The sequence below is a fragment of the Cyprinus carpio genome, chromosome B22 (genome assembly GCF_018340385.1).
Source record: "Cyprinus carpio isolate SPL01 chromosome B22, ASM1834038v1, whole genome shotgun sequence".
NCBI classification, from domain to species: Eukaryota; Metazoa; Chordata; class Actinopteri; order Cypriniformes; family Cyprinidae; genus Cyprinus; species Cyprinus carpio.
Window position 1 is genome coordinate 30,496,861 of NC_056618.1, and position 18,064 is coordinate 30,514,924.

Consider the following 18,064-nt stretch of genomic DNA (forward strand, 5'->3'; position numbering starts at 1 on the left):
ACAATCAAAGTTGCTTTTTTGCAATCATTTATTTGACACAAATAGTCAGAAATGCATTAATGTGCATAATAGTATCTACAGTGAATAAAATGAAAAATCTAGTGTCAGGTTCTTAATGCAGTGTTTGTGTTAATGTTGAATTCTTTTATGGGTTTGAAAAAGATAATGTAAGAAAAGATTTAGTTTAATGTCTAAATGATATAATGTGAATGTAATGTGGTGTCACCATCAGTAAATAAGTACACACAGCTTAGTCATTGTTTTATATATAAACTCATTATTATGTAATCCGTAAAGATGCATTTCTTTCAAACGCGCATCCAATGATGAGATGGTGAGTCAGGATCATCAACATGTCATAGTCATGGTAATTTTTGCGGCAAGCTTTAGGCCTATTTAGCACGCTCATGTCACGTTGCTGTGCGCCATGGTCACGAAAACTCATCATTTGCGTGTGTTTTTAAGCATTGTGGTTTAAAAACAAGTGATTTAAGCCATTGAAACACAAAAAACAGCACTATGTGCACTAGCTGTCTGTTTCTGAGAATAACTTTCATGATTTGCCTGCTTCAGTTTTCTCGACATCAATACAGCAGGGTTAAGATCTGGACTTACAGTAACTTGGCTTTTCCACAACCCTCCATTTCTCAGGTCATTGTCTTATTTCAAGCTTGACTTAAGGCTCAACCATCATAACAAATGCTCTTGGATTCAAATTGGCCAAAAGCTGACCTTTTTGATCAAAAGTTTACAATAAAAGTGGAACTTTTGACTTTGACCAGTACACAGCCACTCATATTCCCATCAGGAAGCCAGTTTTCTATATTGTAAAGAAGTTTTGACACTGATACTCTGTCATTACGTTCCAAACAGAACTGGTTGAGGCGGACGGAGTGAGAGTGTGTTAGTGATGAACAGATGCAGTAATGCTATTAATTCACAAACACGTCCACCCTGTGGCTTCTCTCTTTGGCTGTGAGCTGAATTAATAGTTTTGTCATGTAATTTTCCACACACATAATAGCTCGCTGAAGATCACACGCACGCTGCTCCCCATTGCTTCAGAGTCCCGAGGCTGTGAAATGACGCTGTGCTGTATCAGTATTATTGGCTGTGTATGAAGTCTCTGTATCACACTGACACTTTGATGTCTTTTAAATATCTCACTACATCTCTCCCACTGGAAATCCTTCTGGATATGATGCATGTGAACTTCCTGCTTAATACAAACTTTTGTTTTTATTTACTACCATCTGTTTAATAACACTCAACACGTGTTCTTATATAACGTGTCTGAAAAATACTAGAATGCTTGAACCTAATACAAGTTAGAAGCGTAGCAAAAAACAAACAAAAAAAAAGTTTTATATCTTAGTAATGTAATATATGTACACACTGATATATAAAAGCTTGGTGTATGTAAGATTTCTTGTTGTCAATAAATGTGACACATTACAAGTAACATGAGTAACGTAATCAGATTACTTTTTAAAGTAACTAGTAAAGTAATGCATTACTTTATCGAAATATCAGAGTTACTTTTTTCAAATAAGTAATGCAAGTTACTTTGTTTTCCCATTTATTCACGGATACCTCTCCTGTCGCCATGTTGAGAGAAATTGGGAGTGAGTGCAAAGGCATTTCCTTCACCCTGACGCTTATTAATTTCACTTTTAGTGTGAAAGAGTACTTAGAGTTGCCAAAAATATAACTTTCGGGGTTTTAATATAAAAAAGCATGCCAAACATGCGATGCATTACTTGAAAAAGGTAACTAAGTATCGAAATTAGTAACTTTTTTTATGGAGTAAGGCGATATTGTAGTGCACTGATACTCAAAAAGGCTTCATTTGTTTGTTATAAAATACAGTACTATTGTGAAATATTATTGCAATTCACAATATAGTTTTTGTTTTGATAAATCTTAAAATGTAATTTATTCATGTGATGGTAAAGCTGAATTTTCAGCATCAATACTCCAGTTTTCAGTGTCACATGATCCTTCAGAAATTATTCTAATATGCTAATTAGGTACTCAAGAAACAGTTCTGATTATTATTTTTAATATAATTATCAATTTTAGAAAACCGTGATCCAATTTTTCCCTCAGGATTCTTTGATGAATGGAAAGTTCAAAAGAGCAGAATTTATCTGAAGGGTTTCTAACATTATACATTATAACAAACAAACAAACAAACAATAAATAAATACATACATGCATAAATAAATTTAAAATAAATAAAATTAAAATTAATAAATAAGTAGTAGTGTTTAGTAAAATAAATGAATAAATGTATTAAAATAAGTAAATTAACTATTATTGTTGTTGTTTTTGTTTACATCTTTTTTGTTGTTTTTACATACATTTTTTCATCACTAGAGAAAATCAAATTCAGATTTAGAGCCTAAGTCTGATCATAACATTATGTAAACTATTCATTGTGAACTCCGATCCCCAGCTCCAAATGTTTGCTGAGTGTGTCCCAGTGAATACAGCAGTGTTAACAGATCAGACACTGTTTGTCTAAATAAAGTGCCTCTCTCTGGAGATCTACAGATGCTCTCATACTGTCTTACTGCAAACCTGGAGCTGCTGGGAGTTGTTGTTGCTCTTAGCTTTATGGTAGCATGTTATTGAATGTTTTACAGTATGCACATTTTGATGCCTGTGATGCACAAAATTACCATTAAAATTTGAATATCTTTGTTATGTATTTATTAAAAATCTTTAAATATTATATACATTCGTTTATTTTTAAGTATTCATTTGTTTTCCATCATATTTCCCCTGGAGTTCACAGAATCAATTAAGTTAAGGTTTCCTGCACTAAACAATGTGACCATTTTCTAGTCTCTTTCTGCCCCATAATGAAAAAGACCTGTAACTTTCAATTCTTATTAAAGTGAAGTGAAAGCTGTGCAAGTGGCTCTTCTCTCTAGAGTCAAACATTTGCTCGACTTAAACTCTTTAACTTCTCAAACCACTTATTTCTGAATCACATTTGGACTACTGATGAAATTAAAGTCATCATATCAGAGACCCCGGCTTGCGGGATAAAAGCCTCAGTCTATCCATGATCCTCTTGTTTCATATTATAAAGAGACTGGCGCTGCATGTTAAAACGCTGACACAGTAACTTGTAATGATTCTTGGCTTCTCTGGGAATAATTGTTTCTGCACAGGAAACTACAAGAGCCTGATTCAGGAAGAAAATGACAGGCCTATTGTATTTAAAGCAGTGTCTTATAGTAATAATTCAAATTTAACTTTGTTACTATCTATCTATCTATCTATCTATCTATCTGCCTGATTCAGGAAAAAAATGACAGACCTATTGTATCACTATAATAATAATAATAATAATAATAATAATAATAGTATAATAATTGTAGTAGTATATTTAAGTATTTATATTTTTTTTAATTGTGATATATTTGTTTATTTTATAAGTAATTTTATTTTTTATAACAACAATAATAATGATAATAGAAACTACAGTTGCAGTATTTATAAAATATGAAAAATACAAAAATAAATTCTTATTTAGAAATTTAGTTATTCTTAAAATATATACTTTTTTATACATATTTTTTCTAATATTATATTTTTTTTATTATTTTGTTGTTTTTTTTTATTTTTATATTATATATAATAAAATCATTAATATGTAATTTTTATTTTTTTTGTTTTTTTTTATTTTTTAAATTTTTATTTATTTATTATTATTATTATTATTATTATTATTATTATTATTATTATTAGTGTTATTATTATTGTTACTACAACTACTACTTCTACTACTACAACTACTACTACTACTGGATAATAAGTAATAAGCAGTTTGAATTTGAAAAGCGTGACTTGTATAGTATACATCATCCACTGTTCATATAAGGGTTGTGTGGGTGATTCATTAAAGTGCTGAGGTGGTTTCACTAGGGTCTTTGTGCTTAGATTGGATTGTTCACAGAAATCGGTGCAGTTTTACAATTTCATAACAGCAGAAATCCCCTCATGTGTCTGAATAGCCCAGCACGATTTCTGCAAGGAGATTACAAAATGATATAGCAGTCTGTACATCCACACATTTCAGACCACGACTGTTAGACATGGTAGACGAAATGTGTCTTTCTTTGAATGACTGTCTGAGAGTCATGAAACTAAAAGATTAATTTAATAAAAGTTTAATTTTTGATATTTGAGGTTTTGTTTTTTGTTGGGTAATGTGATGTTGTTTTGTGTATTTTTTTTTTTTGTATTTGTTTTTTTGTTTAACTGTTCCTCCTCTATGCCTCGCCTTTATGAAACGCATAGATTTTCACAAAGCGAGATTGGCCAGCTATCCAGTGTGTTGTGATTGGCTGAATACCTCAAGTGAGTGACGGAAATGTTACACCCCTTACTGTACTGTGATGGTGTGTGTTCCATGTTATTTATGTTACTCCAGTAAAACTTATTACAAATGAGGCATTTGTTTCATCCAGTGGAGTCTACTCTCCCAGGACATAAAATATGCTGCACACATCTGAATATTTGGGTTGAACTATTCTTGAAAAGTGTTGTAAAAAGCACCGATTTCCACTTTTGGAAGGCCAAACAAATTAGTTTCATTTTCACAACGAAACACAGCGTCTCCACGACATGGCGGCAGCAACAATACTACAGCGAGAATAAAAGTACTGTCTTCTTTCTTTGCGTGAACATTTGGGCGGCATTATGCAAATCTTCCCACACAGTGACATAGAGATGTGGGGCGTGTTAGAACGATGAGTTTTAGGAGGGTGTGGATGAGTTTTAACTTTTATAAAGAATATTTTTTTTGGGGTTTGAGACTTTAGTCTTTGCAACTTTAGGGATCTTATCTATTCACGAACAGCTTGTAACACTCCAAAGAGAAAGGAAAACTTGAAATAGCATCATATGACCCCTTTAATTGTAATGCTGACATTGCCAATTTTGCCCACACCACTTTTTGAAATAAACAGGTGTGAATCTACAGTTGTGATGATGTTGTTGCCAATTTTGCCCACACCACTTTTTGAATATATATTAGGGATTAGGGCTGTCAATTATCTAATTAATCACACCCATTTTCTGTGATTAATCACACACTTCATGAAATTACGCACAGACCATTTATCTTGTTTCAAATGTTTATTTTGTCATCATTTGCTATATCCAGCAAAGTAAACCAAAAGATTAAAGGGTGATTCTCAAAAATCTGTGTTTTCTGAAACAGAGACAATCATTATGACAGAGCTCTGCAATCTCTGATGTAATCAGCCTGGTTTCCTTTTTATTAGCACTGTTTTGGACGGACTGTTTGAGCGCATTCGCTTTCTGGATCATTGGACTGAAAACTTACCCGGAGTTTAGGGGCTTAAAATGATCTGATCGAAAGCAGAGAAGCAAAATTGGGTTAAGGGTTAGAACAGAAATTGTGCTTCAGTAATTTTGCTTTAACTGCGTTAAATTATTTTAACGTTTTAGGTATTGTTTGTTTAATTGCATGGGATGATATATTTTATGTATTTGGTTTGTTATTGTTTTATCTTTGTATTTTTAATTTAGTAATAGTTTTCATTTATATTGTAATTGAAATAGTTACACTACACTCTTAAAAATAAAGGTGCTTCAAAAGGTTCTTCAAGCGATGCCATAGAAGAACCATTTTTAGTTCCACAAAGAACCTTTTGTGAAACAGAAATTTTCTTCAGATGTTAAAGGTTCTTTATGGAACCATTTAGACAAAAAGGTTCTTCTATTGCATCGTGAAGCACCTTTATTTTTAAGAGTGTATTTATTACATTTTAAATACGGTAACTTGTTATCTGTAACCTATTACATTTCCAAAGTAACCTTCCCAACACTGAGTTGTTGTTTTTACTTTTTTTGCTTAAACATTACTCCATGTACAGCATTTCAGATGTGTTGAATACCTCAAAAGATAAAAGGAGAAAAAAATGACTCCATTCAAAGTTGCAAGTCAACAATTCCAATACCACTCAAGTAAACCGTTTACACAACACTATTTTCAACTATAAATGGAAAACATGTTATGTGTTTTGGCCATTCATTTTCACGACAGTGGAGATTTGGGTCCTTAAAAAACACAAACTTTTGGGTTTCAAAGTGAAAGTTTTTCATAAAGATACTATTATCATCTCGGTGGAAACAACAAAAACGGTGATATTGTTTATGCGCATTAAATGTTAATTTTATAGCTGTATCTAGTATTACTTTACAAACTGACATCGCCAACTACTGGCCTGGCATGAATAATGCAGCATTTTAAGTTATTTTCAGTGAACGGTGTGCACTGGAATTTTTGACAAAGCCTGTAAGCAAAATTTTTCAAAAACGCAACAGGACAAAAACTGTTTTTAGTACACAGTTGTCATGCCAACACCCAGTACCCAGGAGTAAAGTTTAAACTATTTTCAAATTTAAATTTCTTGCACGATTTTAAAGTTCATAATGATGTAATTATGTATACAGATGCATCACTTTATCATAATCTTTGTGCTTACATTTTCTTAACTTTTCAGATAACATTTTTTGTTTGTTTTTGCTTTAATTGTATCTGATTAAGCAAAATCATTTATATGCACAAGATTGTATGTAGCCAACACACACACACACCCTAAAACATCACCATATAAATCAGTTTAGCAAAAAGCCACCATGAATCATTTTTACAGTAAATTGTATCAATATTAAAACTTTCATAAAAACCATCTTCATTGTGCTAATTACATTTATTTGCAGATTTGCTCAAATGAACTCATTTTTCATCAGCCCTGATGCAATGCTGGTCCAAAAATCTATCAGACGTCTGTAGACGAGACACTGTTTTTGTGTGTAGGTGCAAAAGAGCAGTCAAAACCCAAAACCGACACTTGTGTAAACCCCTTATCTTCAGGTTTATTCAGGAAGGCAGCAGTTTGAGGGCAGAGAGAAAAAAGGGGGAGAAAAAACTAGGGCATCAAAAGTCCCGAAGGCTTTGAGCATACATTTTGCATTTATTAATCACAGCGAGTGTGAGCGGAGGAGAGAGAGAGATGGAGAGATGGTGACTTCACATAAAATTACGGTTAATAACGACTAATGATTACTGCTCAGATGAGTAATTTAAAAAGACAAAGGCCGAAACGTCTAGCAGTATCATCGCATGTCACGCTCACGGATATAGGGTCGTTATTTATCCCAGATCTTTGATTTTGACATTGATTGACAGCAAAAAGTACCTTGTTGGCTCACAGACGAGACGGAGCTGGGAAGACGCACTAGATACGGAGCAAAGCAGCAGTCAGGGAATATTTCCCGAGCCGAAGGAAAGGAGAAGGACTATGCTCTTCCTACAGGCTATCCTGAGGAAAAGGATACTCAGAGGTACCCAGATTCTTTTAAAGTGTTAATTGCAATCAAAGACTTTCTTTCATCACCATCTAATGTTCGATTCAGGCATTGCATGGTAGTAGCCTTCTCAAAAAAATGCAGTTTAAAGCGTGAAGTTGATGTCTTGGGTCATTTTAATATGTTTATGCACAGGTCTTCAAGTGCGTGTCCGTTTCGGATGCTTGTGCTTGTTGTAAATGTGATTATGAGTTTATGATAATACAATCTGGCAACCACAAATAAGGCATATCCCTCCTGCGGAGGGCTGGGATTTCTCTGGAGTCGGGTGGACATTGGATGCACCTTGGATTGGGATATTTAGAGATGAGTTTATGTAAATAGCTAGTTAAAATCCTGATATGTAATTAGTATGTATACTCATCCTATTTATGTATTTGTATGAATGTGTAGATTGTGTTTGTCTTGGAGAATGTGCGTTCATTTGTTTGTTTGGTCTTTGTGGGAAGGTTTGTTTTTCTTCTTAGTCACTCAGCCCAGATCTGTGTTTATTGTCACATTCACGCTACTGTTAGTCTTATGGATGAAATGTGATGAAATATTTATGAGACACTGATCACAGCTTTAAAATGCGTGTGAGGTTCAGTCAACAGGAGGAATCTGCCACCTGTTGGCGGACAAACAAATGGACACGCTGTATGAAGTCCTCGTGTGTCCTGTCTTGAGCTGTCAGTCTTCATGATCTTGAAGAGTGAAGGTTTATCTTTGTTGTTTTGATTTAATTTTGTTATTTTATATTGTGTTTTATGTTGTTTTGCTTTCATTTTGTTGTTTTATATTGTGTTATATGTTCTTTTGCTTTCATTTTGTTGTTTTATATTATGTTTTATGCTGTTTTGTGCTTTATTTTGTTGTTTTATATTGTTTTGTTTTATGTTTTATTTTGTTGTTTTCTGTTTGGTTTTATATTGCAATTGTGAAAGGAATTTTTGAAAGTTTTTTTTTATGCACTTGGCACTTTTAATGGCACTTGGTTTCATATATTGTAGTCTAAGGCATTCACACATTTTAGTTTAAATGTCTGATCTTTCTTTCTCTCTGAAAATATCCTAAATTGTTCTTGTTTTGTTTTAATTTTGTTATTTTATATTGTGTTTTATGTTGTTTTGCTTTCATTTTGTTGTTTTATATTGAGTTTTATGTTTTGCTTTAATTTTGTTTAATATTGTGTTATATGCTGTTTTGTGCTTTATTTTGTTGTTTTATATTGTTTTTTTATTTATTTTTTTCTGTTTGGCTTTATATTGTTTGTTTTTCTATTTCAATTGTCAAATGTATCTGTGAAAGGTTTTCTATGCACTTGGCACTTTTAATGGCACTTGGTTTCATATATTGTAGTCTAAGGCATTCAGACATTTTAGTTTATACTGTATGTATGATCTTTCTTTCTCTCTGAAAACATCCTATATTGTTCATGCATAGTATGCAGTATTTACAATATTTTGACATTAGCACTTAATTTGGTTTTGTTTTTACTTGTTCATTTTTGTTTTGCAATTGTAAACCCAAACAAACATGTTTTTGATAAAGGTTGTTTTTTAAAACCACTTGGCGCTTTTAATGAAATTAAAAAGCATGTTTATAGTATAATGTTCATGGTTACTACATATTGGAATGATACCTAAAAAATAAAAATGGACAAAACCATTTTCAGTAAAATATTTTGACATTTATTTATTTGCTTGTTTGTTGTTTTGTTTTATATATTTATCTTTATTTGTATTTATTTATTTATTTTATTTTTTTGTGTGTTTTTACTTTTTGTTTTGCAATTCTAAAACCAAACCAAAGTCTTTTTTTTTTTTTTTTTTTTTTTTTTTTTTTATATTACTGGCCACTTTTAATTGCATTATATGCATGCATACTATATTATTCATGCATAGTATGTACAATATATGTGCATATTGGAATGACACCTAAATGAAAAACCTTTCAATTAAATATATGAGACCAAAAATATTTTCAGTAAAATATTTTTTTACATTAGTGCTTCAGTTTGTTTTGTTTGATGTAATTATTTAGTGTTTTTGTTTGTTTTGTTTTTGTTTTTATATGTTTTACATGTTTGTTTTCTTTTCTTTTCTTTTGCAACTCTGAAACCAAACACACTTTTTTGTAAAAGGTTTTTTTTTTTTTTTTTTTTTTTTTTTAAGACACTGGATGCTTTTAATGGCATTACTTGTATATATACTACATCGTTAATGGCTAGTATATACATGTCCATACTGAAACAAAGCTTATATGAAAACCCCTTAAAAAACGGCATCTAAAACACTTTCAGTAAAATATTTTGACATAGTGCTTTGTTTGAATTATCACCTACGTTCAGGTGGTTGATGATGACAACCTGCCGACTACAGCAGACAATTTATCATAATCCTAAAATGACTTTGACCTGTTTTTGAAGACAGCGTCTGTCATGATTTATATTGTTTTACTGTCACATTTATAGCGGAGCACAAAGCATCTTTTGTTCTGCAACATTTAATACATTGTCAGTTATTTGCTTAAGTTTATGGAATATTAGTAGCAATATGTGTTAATTTAGTTATATTTTAAGTTAATTTTAGGTTCAATTTGTCAATTCACAAGACAGAAACTGCATTTTGGCTCAGTGCTACACTACAGAAAGGCAGAAAGATATGCTCTGCTTTTATCTTCCACATTCACAAGCTCCAGATGCCTTGTATTCTCCACACACATTTTCTCTTTGTTAGCTAAGGCTTCGACTGCATCCTGCTTTAATTTGCACGGATATGTGACGGCACCTGCTACTGTCACGTAGCTGCAAGAGGGCAGCGTATGCGTCTTTGTTCACGCTAGATGTTCACGCTTTTTTCCCTAAGAGCAATGAAAAGAAATAATGAACTCCCATTTGTGAGTCAGGTGTGCATGCAATTGTTTCAGAAGTGCAAGAACTGTCAAGAGCAGCATGGTTATGATTAATTAGAAAATGCATAGGATTGCACTTCTGTAGATATGCTGCTGCTTCGGAGTATAAATCTCCTGTCGTGGAGTATTTCATATGGGAATACAGTGCGATATAGTTAATGCCCATCAGCTACACTTTGTATGCACATCTTTCCTTTTCGTACAAGATGCTGAAGCAGCATCTCTCTTTCTCTCTCTCTCTTGCTTTGATGCCGCTTTCGAAATGAAAACAGCGGCTGATTTGTGGAAAATACTTGGAAAATTAATTTGTTTCCCTGGTTTTGTCATTAAAACCAGCCTGTGGGGCATTCGTTTTTAATTAGTTAATTTTTCATTGTTTGAGTTTCTGTTTACCCTCGTAAGGCCCCCCGTCCTGAGATGCGGTTTATGCACACAGTTCTTTACAGCTTTAACATCTGTACTATCTGTGCCTAAATACTAGAAAAACTCTGTCTAGCATTTGATGGATAGGAGTATAAGGCTCTATTTCCTTGCAATAGCTCATCTCCCTCTGAGCCCAAAGAGATATTTGTTGACTGTTGAATGTGTAAATATGATAATTAGTGACAAAATATGACAAATAATGTATGTTAAATTGTCACATAAATTATATAATCAAAGCTGCTCTTTTGTAAAAGTACACTACAACATACTTATAATGTATGTGTGTGCGTGCATGAAGCATTTTTTTAAGAACAGTAAAAAAGATTTTTAGCTGAATCCATGGTCCTTGGTCATTTGTGATAGCAAGCCAATAGCTGCTGTTTTTTAAGAATACAAAAAACATAAACAGGCAATACAAAATTTATACCCATGGGTCCTGACAATATACTGAGGTCTTATGGAGTGAAATGATCAGTCTGTGCAAGAATCTGAACATTATTTACACACCTATTAAAGGGATAGTTCACCCAAAAATGAAAATTCTGTCATTAATTATTTACCCTCATGTGGTTCCAAACTATGTCCGGTAGGGCTGCCCAATATTGAAAAAAACTCACATTGTAATATTTTGTTTTTCTGCCATATATACTGCGATATGAGAAAAAAAAGAAAAAATCTCTATTTGAATAATAATAATATTAATAATAATAAAAATAATCAATGATTGGGTTGATTTTGTAGGTGAGTAAATCAGCATTGAAAGTAAACACATTGCAAGCATAGATAGATATAATAGTACAAAGATACAAATCGAATAAGCAGTGCTTTATATTTTTTTTTTCAGGCAAGTCTAACAGTATTCAGGTACAGAAATTGAATAATCAAATGTAAAATAACACTGCATAGTCTTCACTGTATAAATTAAATCTATTAAAACTGTGTTAAAGCTACAAAAGTGATTCTGTGTGTTTTGTTGTTTGATTAACATTCATGACAAAGAAAGCAACAGGAACATTAAACTGCTGTGAACCAACACACTGTTACACGGCCATTTTCTTTCTCAATTGTTTACCTTGTGAACAACTGGGTTTACAAGAATACTTGCAGACACATGCATTTTGACAATTTTGCATGTATGTATCATTTCAGGCACAAATAGGAATTTAGATTCAGATTCAGAATGATGGTCAAAACATACAGTAGATGGGCAGACAAATGTTTTTTGGTAATTTTGCATTTCCTGGATTATCATTTCATTTGGTAAAGTTAAGCAATTTTAATTTATATAATGATTAATGTTTGATACGTTATTTTACATATGCATCTGCTTACACATGCGATTGCTTTTTTCTGTGTCTTCTTTGCCGTGTTTTGATCCTGACATTCAATGCTCTTTCACAAGATGCCTAATAGCGCTTCCTACTGTACGCGAAAACATGGAAAGTCAGAAAATTCCATCAATGGCGGGGAAAGAGTTAAGGATAACCATGTTTTGATTATCTAGAAGACATTGTGTGATATGCTTTTGAAACTGCAATACAAACAAATATATGTATGTGATCATGTGAAAACAGAGTTTTACCACACTCAAACAGTGAGGGATTTGCACAACACCATTTTCAACTAAAAACCAAAAACGTTTTTTTTTTTTTCTATTTAATTACACGAAAATGGTGTTTTGGGGACCTGAATACTTTCGAAAACCGGTTTCAAAGAGCATGTTTTTTGAAAACAATACCATTATCGTCTCCATGTAAATTATGAAAACACAAATTTGTGAAAATGGTGATGTCATGCGCATGCTTAAAACTGTTCACCAAGCTTACGATAAAATTTCATATTTGAAATCACCAATGAAATTTGACAACAACTGTCTCATAAATTTTTTTTATTTTGCTCAAATAGTGTTAAAAAACTTCTGACGTCACTTATCAGAACGCTGACTGTTTCTATAGCAATCGGGACTTCTAACAGCAGCTGCAGTGATGCGCTGACTTTACTGATTAGCGATTGGCTCTTTTATTTAGAGGGCGTGGCTTCTTTCGATAGAGCGGTCTTATTGAGTGTTGCATTTTCCCCATTCAAAACTATATGAGTGACACGTCTTTTTTTTACAAAGAGATCGCCAACTGTCATACTAATACTCCATTTTTAGTTGTTTTCGCGGATCCATGTGAACAGTGATAGTTTTGAGAATGTTTTCTTCTGTATGCAAAACTTTACAAAAACTCAAAGGAAAACTTGCTAGTTTTTTTTTTATGTTACCTGAGTTTAGTAGTACAGATGTCTGAAGGGAACTCTATCGCCCCCTTGACTATGGAGGTTTGTTGGTGCCACAGTAAGGCAAAAACTGTAACATACTTAAAGTGCGGTAACATTTGTGTTTTAATTTGCATATGGCTAGCTTTAATCCTGTCAAAGATGAAACAAGCAGGGTAAATAACTCTCACAAAGCCTGTGGCATGAATTAACCTGATATGGTCATTGTGTGTTTTGTTGTATTTGTTAGGGTTATTTATTTACTTATATAAGTAATTAATTTATTACTAGCCCTATTTAGCTCTTTGGTGAAAGAAGAGCATTTGCAGAGCAGCAGGTTTGCTAACACAGTGAATCTGTAGTAAGCACTGCCTTTGATCCTGAAAGCTGTAGGTTGTAGCTGTAGTCTTTTAAAAATGCTTGTATTGTAGAAAAGAGACACGCTCGGGGTCTAAATTACCCGTTAGATACGTTAAATTGGAGGAAAAGGTATTGATCTCTGAAATGCCTACAAGAACAAATTTCTAATACAGTAGCCTGCACTCTGTCATTAAATTGGCCTCGAGGAGTGACCTAGATTGATGAATCATTATGTTTTAGATGCAGTGTTGTACTTTTCATATTTAGGGCTTGGGGTGTTGTGTAATACTGAAACTTTTCCAGACTAGCATAACATTCACAAGACTTTTAAAAGCCTTACAGTGTATTCATGGTAATCACTTTATTATTATGCACTCTTTTTTTTTCAGTTCAGCTGACAATTGAAGTCAACATAAAATTAAAATAGAATATATTTACAGTATTTTAAAGTTAATCCCTGTCCTACACTTTCCCCTCACACAGTACTCAAAAGTAAAAGGTTACAGGTTACTTTGTCTAAGTTTGCTTTGCTTTGTGTGCACGCATTTTTATTTTTACTTATTAACCAACTTATTATTTTGTTTTGTCTTTTGTTTGGTTTGCTTTTGTTTTGTTTTGTCCAAGCACGTTGCTTCTGTCCTTTTTTATTTTTTTAGTTTTTTTTTGTTTGGTTCTGTTCTGCGTTTTGTTATTAATTTGACTAAGCACATTGTCCCATCTTATTATTTAGTTTTGTCTTATTTGGTTTGTATCATTCTGTTTTATTTTATTTTTATCTTGTTTTTACTTAGATTAAGCAAATTGCCCCCACTTAGATTTGTATTTTGTTTGGTTTGCTTTGTTTAGTTTAGTTTACTTTGACTAAGCACATTGCCCCACCCTATTATTTATTTATTTAGGAGGGGTGGGGTGTTTTTTACTTTGATTATGCAGTGTCTTATTATTATTATTTAATCTTTTGTTTTATATATTTAGTTAGTTAGTATTTAAATGTTTAAGTATGCACATAGTGTGTGCTGTGAATGTTTGTGGATAAGGTTCAAGTACTCATCCCTCAGGTGGTTTCACAGCAGGCTTCATCTGCCAAACTTCAGTTGCTCTGATATGCAGCTTTAAAAAGCCAGATTTCATGAGCTCACATCTGAAGTCTTTCCCTCACCGCATGTGATTGTGGTCAATCACTCCAAAAGGAATAGCAAATGTCTGGAAGCACTGGTGAGAGCAAGACCTTGAAAATACAAAGTTCAGTTAAGGTTTCATAGTAGCAGAATACACAGATGCACTGCTGAGATTCATCATTGTTCAGTATTTATTAGGGCCGTTGAGCAATTAAAACATTTGAATCAGTTTAATTACATGTTTTTCTGATAAATTAAATCACATTACTTCTACATGATTGGGGGATGTTGTTTTTGTGAGAATTTTTTATATTTTGGGATTTTTTTTATATATTTTTTAAAAAATGTGGGGAGTTTTAGATATTCATTTCAGATTTGATTAGAGTTCTATAGAGTGAATAGGTATCCTATATATTGTATAGAACATAGTATTCAGATTTTGCTTTAGATGCTATGCCAGCTTCTATTTTTTAACCTAAAAATATACATCTGGGAAATTAACTAAACAAGTGGCACTGTCATGACACACCTGAAAGGATTCTTGCACTTAAGAGATCAAAATGCTTATTACACAGTATGCTGCCAAGAGTCAAACTAAATTAGCTCACATTAGTGGAAATTAGGGTTTCATTTTGTTTCTGAACATGAAGTCTGGTGTGAACGCAAGAGTTAGAAAAATATGAGTCAATTGTTCGAATAATTTATAATCAGTTCATGCATCATTAACTTACTCCTTTTGGCCACAGTATTAAATCTTGTAATTAACATCTGTTATATATAGCAGTTGTAGCTCTTCCCTGCACTGGTTGCCGTGCTAATTAATTTTTGCCCGATTCCGCAGGAGATTAATTAAAATTTTATTGGTGATCATTCTTGCATGCTGGAAGAGCCGCATCGATGTGAGAATCTTTTATGAACTCCACGAGTTTCAGGAAGGGAATGTGAGTTTCAGTATAACTGTGACACATGACTAATGGAGAGAAGGTTGCACTTAGTTGTTTTAAAGTATCTGTTCATCCAAAAACTAATATTCTGTCATAATTTACTCACTCTCATGTAGGCCCAAACCTGTATAACTTACTTTCTTCTCTTCTTCACTGATGTCACATGGGCTATTTTATCAAAGACCTTGCTACGTTTCTGAATCTGGGAACATTTCAGTTGTGTTGCTCTCTATGCAGGATCAGAAAGCTCTCAGATTTCATCAAAAATATCTTATTTTGTGTTCTGAAGATGAACGAAGGGCTTACGGGTTTGGAAGGACATGAGGGTGAGTAATTAATGACAGAATTTTCATTTTTGGGTGAACTAACCCTTTAAGTTAGAGAGAAGTTAACCTCAACATGTGAACAGCAACACACATTGCATTGTGGTGTTTTCTGGTGTTGGAGCTAACTGTTGTTTAATGCACTCAGTATCCAAAATTGTTTGTTATTGGCAGCTAGATTCTTACTGCAGCATATTACTGCAATCATTGAGTTCCAGCAGCCTTCAGGGACCTAATATCTGGAAGAGCTTTCAAGCTAATGCCTTCGTACAGGTTAGTGGCTATGTTTAGCATTGACAGAAATTTAGGATTGGCACTAAGTTTTCTAAAAAAAAAAAAAAAAAATATGTGTTACCTCCTGTTGACCTCCTGAACAGCTTTGCCCTACATGTAGTTTGCTGATGTGAAGCTCATTTCCCCAAAGAGCAAAGATACTAAAGCCCTTTAGCTGTTTTCTAGCTAAAAATGCTAAGCAACAAGGTTTAGTCATTGCCTATTTTTTTTATTTTCAGGGAGAGACGTACAAAACAACATGGAGAAGGAAAGTGAAAATGTTTAAAGCTGTGGAGACGCGTGTGCTGCCTGCCCTCAATGTGTCAGGTTGTTGTATGATATCAGCACAGAGGCGAGAGATTCAACAACAGCTTTAATTTAACGGAATAAGAGGGAAACATGGGAAAAAGAGCGTAGCAGCTTTTGGGGATACATTTGCATTTCAAGTGCAGGTTTGAAACGTAGTAACATGCTGCTTGTCTTAATGGCTGATTCTTCATTCTCAAATGTGTAAAGTTATTAAACCACAGGACTCACGATTGTGGTGTACACTTAGGAACAAGTGCAACTGAATAGATAAATATCCCATGATGCTTTGCTGCCTTTCTTTTGTGAAAATGTCGTGAAACCCATGAAATTATTTGGTCTGTTTTCCAGGAAGACAAAGATTGTAAATTTCCTCTCAGTTTTAAATAAAGTTTATTAGAATACGTTTTACAAGAAAATACTTCTTCAGTTTAATGTGACTTGCCATTTTTCACATTTTTCTTTACAGACAGAAAAAAAAACTTTTAACAGACCACACCAAAATGAAATTAAGCAAAAATGTAGCAAATTCAAGTCTTGATAACCAAATCACTGTCAAATCTGTCTCTTTGATAAACAAATTGCTGTTTATGGGACTGCCTTAAACTGTTAATTTACCAATTTATCAAATAGCTTTTGTAAAAATCCTTTGTTATTGCATCATTAACATTCAGCATGCTAATTTATTCAAACCTAAACCAGAAAGGTTGACATAATTTGTACGTTTTTCTGCAGGGCCCAGAATTGATCTCTACGGCACTTCAAAGTGAATCCACTAATCAAGTTTGACTGTATTAATTGCCATTTAATTATCTTTTGCATCATCAAAGAGCCTCAAATAGGAGTCATTATCAAAGATGTAATAAACTAGTTCATTTAACAGTCTCTAAGTTACAGCAGCCATTTCATTTGAGAAAAAAAAAAAAAAGCCTGATAGCAAACACAGACACTCATGTCCCTGATGTAACATGCTTCAAACGCCGCCTCAAAAAGACTGTCAGAAAGTTAGCTAACATGCCATGAGTAATTAAACAGCACAGCCACTGAGTAATTATACAGTACATTATGTAGCAATTCAACTGATGTTCTCTATTACAAATCATTTTTAAGAGGTTATTAAAAAATCGTAAGTGCATTGACACTTTTATGAGCTTTATATAAGCAATGTGTGGTGAAAAAGCAATCTGTATCACCCACTTCTAGTTTATCTTGTATTCTGCCCCACTTCTCTATATCCTGTATGTTTTTCTGCTATTCTTTGATGGATGGCAGACCATCTGATGATAATCCTCAGCCACATCAAACGTTTGCATCGAGGTGAAGGAATTGTGCCAGGAGAGATATTCATCGCATTAGATCTAAAAACTGAATTTGGCACACCAATAAATCAAAATAAAATCTCGACTTCCCAGATAACGTAGTATTTCAGGAGTGTTGTGTAACCGATTGAGGAACCTAGATTGTTTTAGACTAGAATTCAGTCTTAATAATCGAAAACCGGGATGCAAGAGGAATTTAATGATACTCTGCTGATAAAGAGGTTTGTTTGTATGGTTGTTTTAGTGGTTGTGCGAATTTATGGACTTGCATTTTAAATCCCTTTAAAGACCCATTAAATGGTTGGACAAACTCATTTTCTTTATGAAAAAGGACATTAATAATAAACGCTCTAATTGCAGTAAACCAATGTGCAAATCATTTTATGTTCATGCTACAGAAAATAACCAATAAATTTGCCTTTGTAGAAAAA

The 18,064-nt window shown here is 33.2% G+C and overlaps 1 protein-coding gene across 5 annotated transcripts in view; it reads left to right on the plus strand.

Moving 5' to 3' along the window:
- The window catches only part of LOC109064628 (glutamate receptor-interacting protein 2-like), a 177,400-nt gene that overhangs the window by 90,906 nt on the left and 68,430 nt on the right, over positions 1-18,064 (plus strand). Inside the window, exon 1 of one of the 5 annotated variants that reach the window (XM_042748625.1) lies at positions 6,689-7,392. The exons of the other annotated variants lie outside the window; for them this stretch is intronic. Within the exon in view, the coding sequence (XP_042604559.1) occupies positions 7,350-7,392 (43 nt within the window). The 5' untranslated portion in view covers positions 6,689-7,349. Of the gene's footprint in view, positions 1-6,688; positions 7,393-18,064 lie in introns of those variants that run through there. 5 annotated transcript variants of the gene reach the window in all.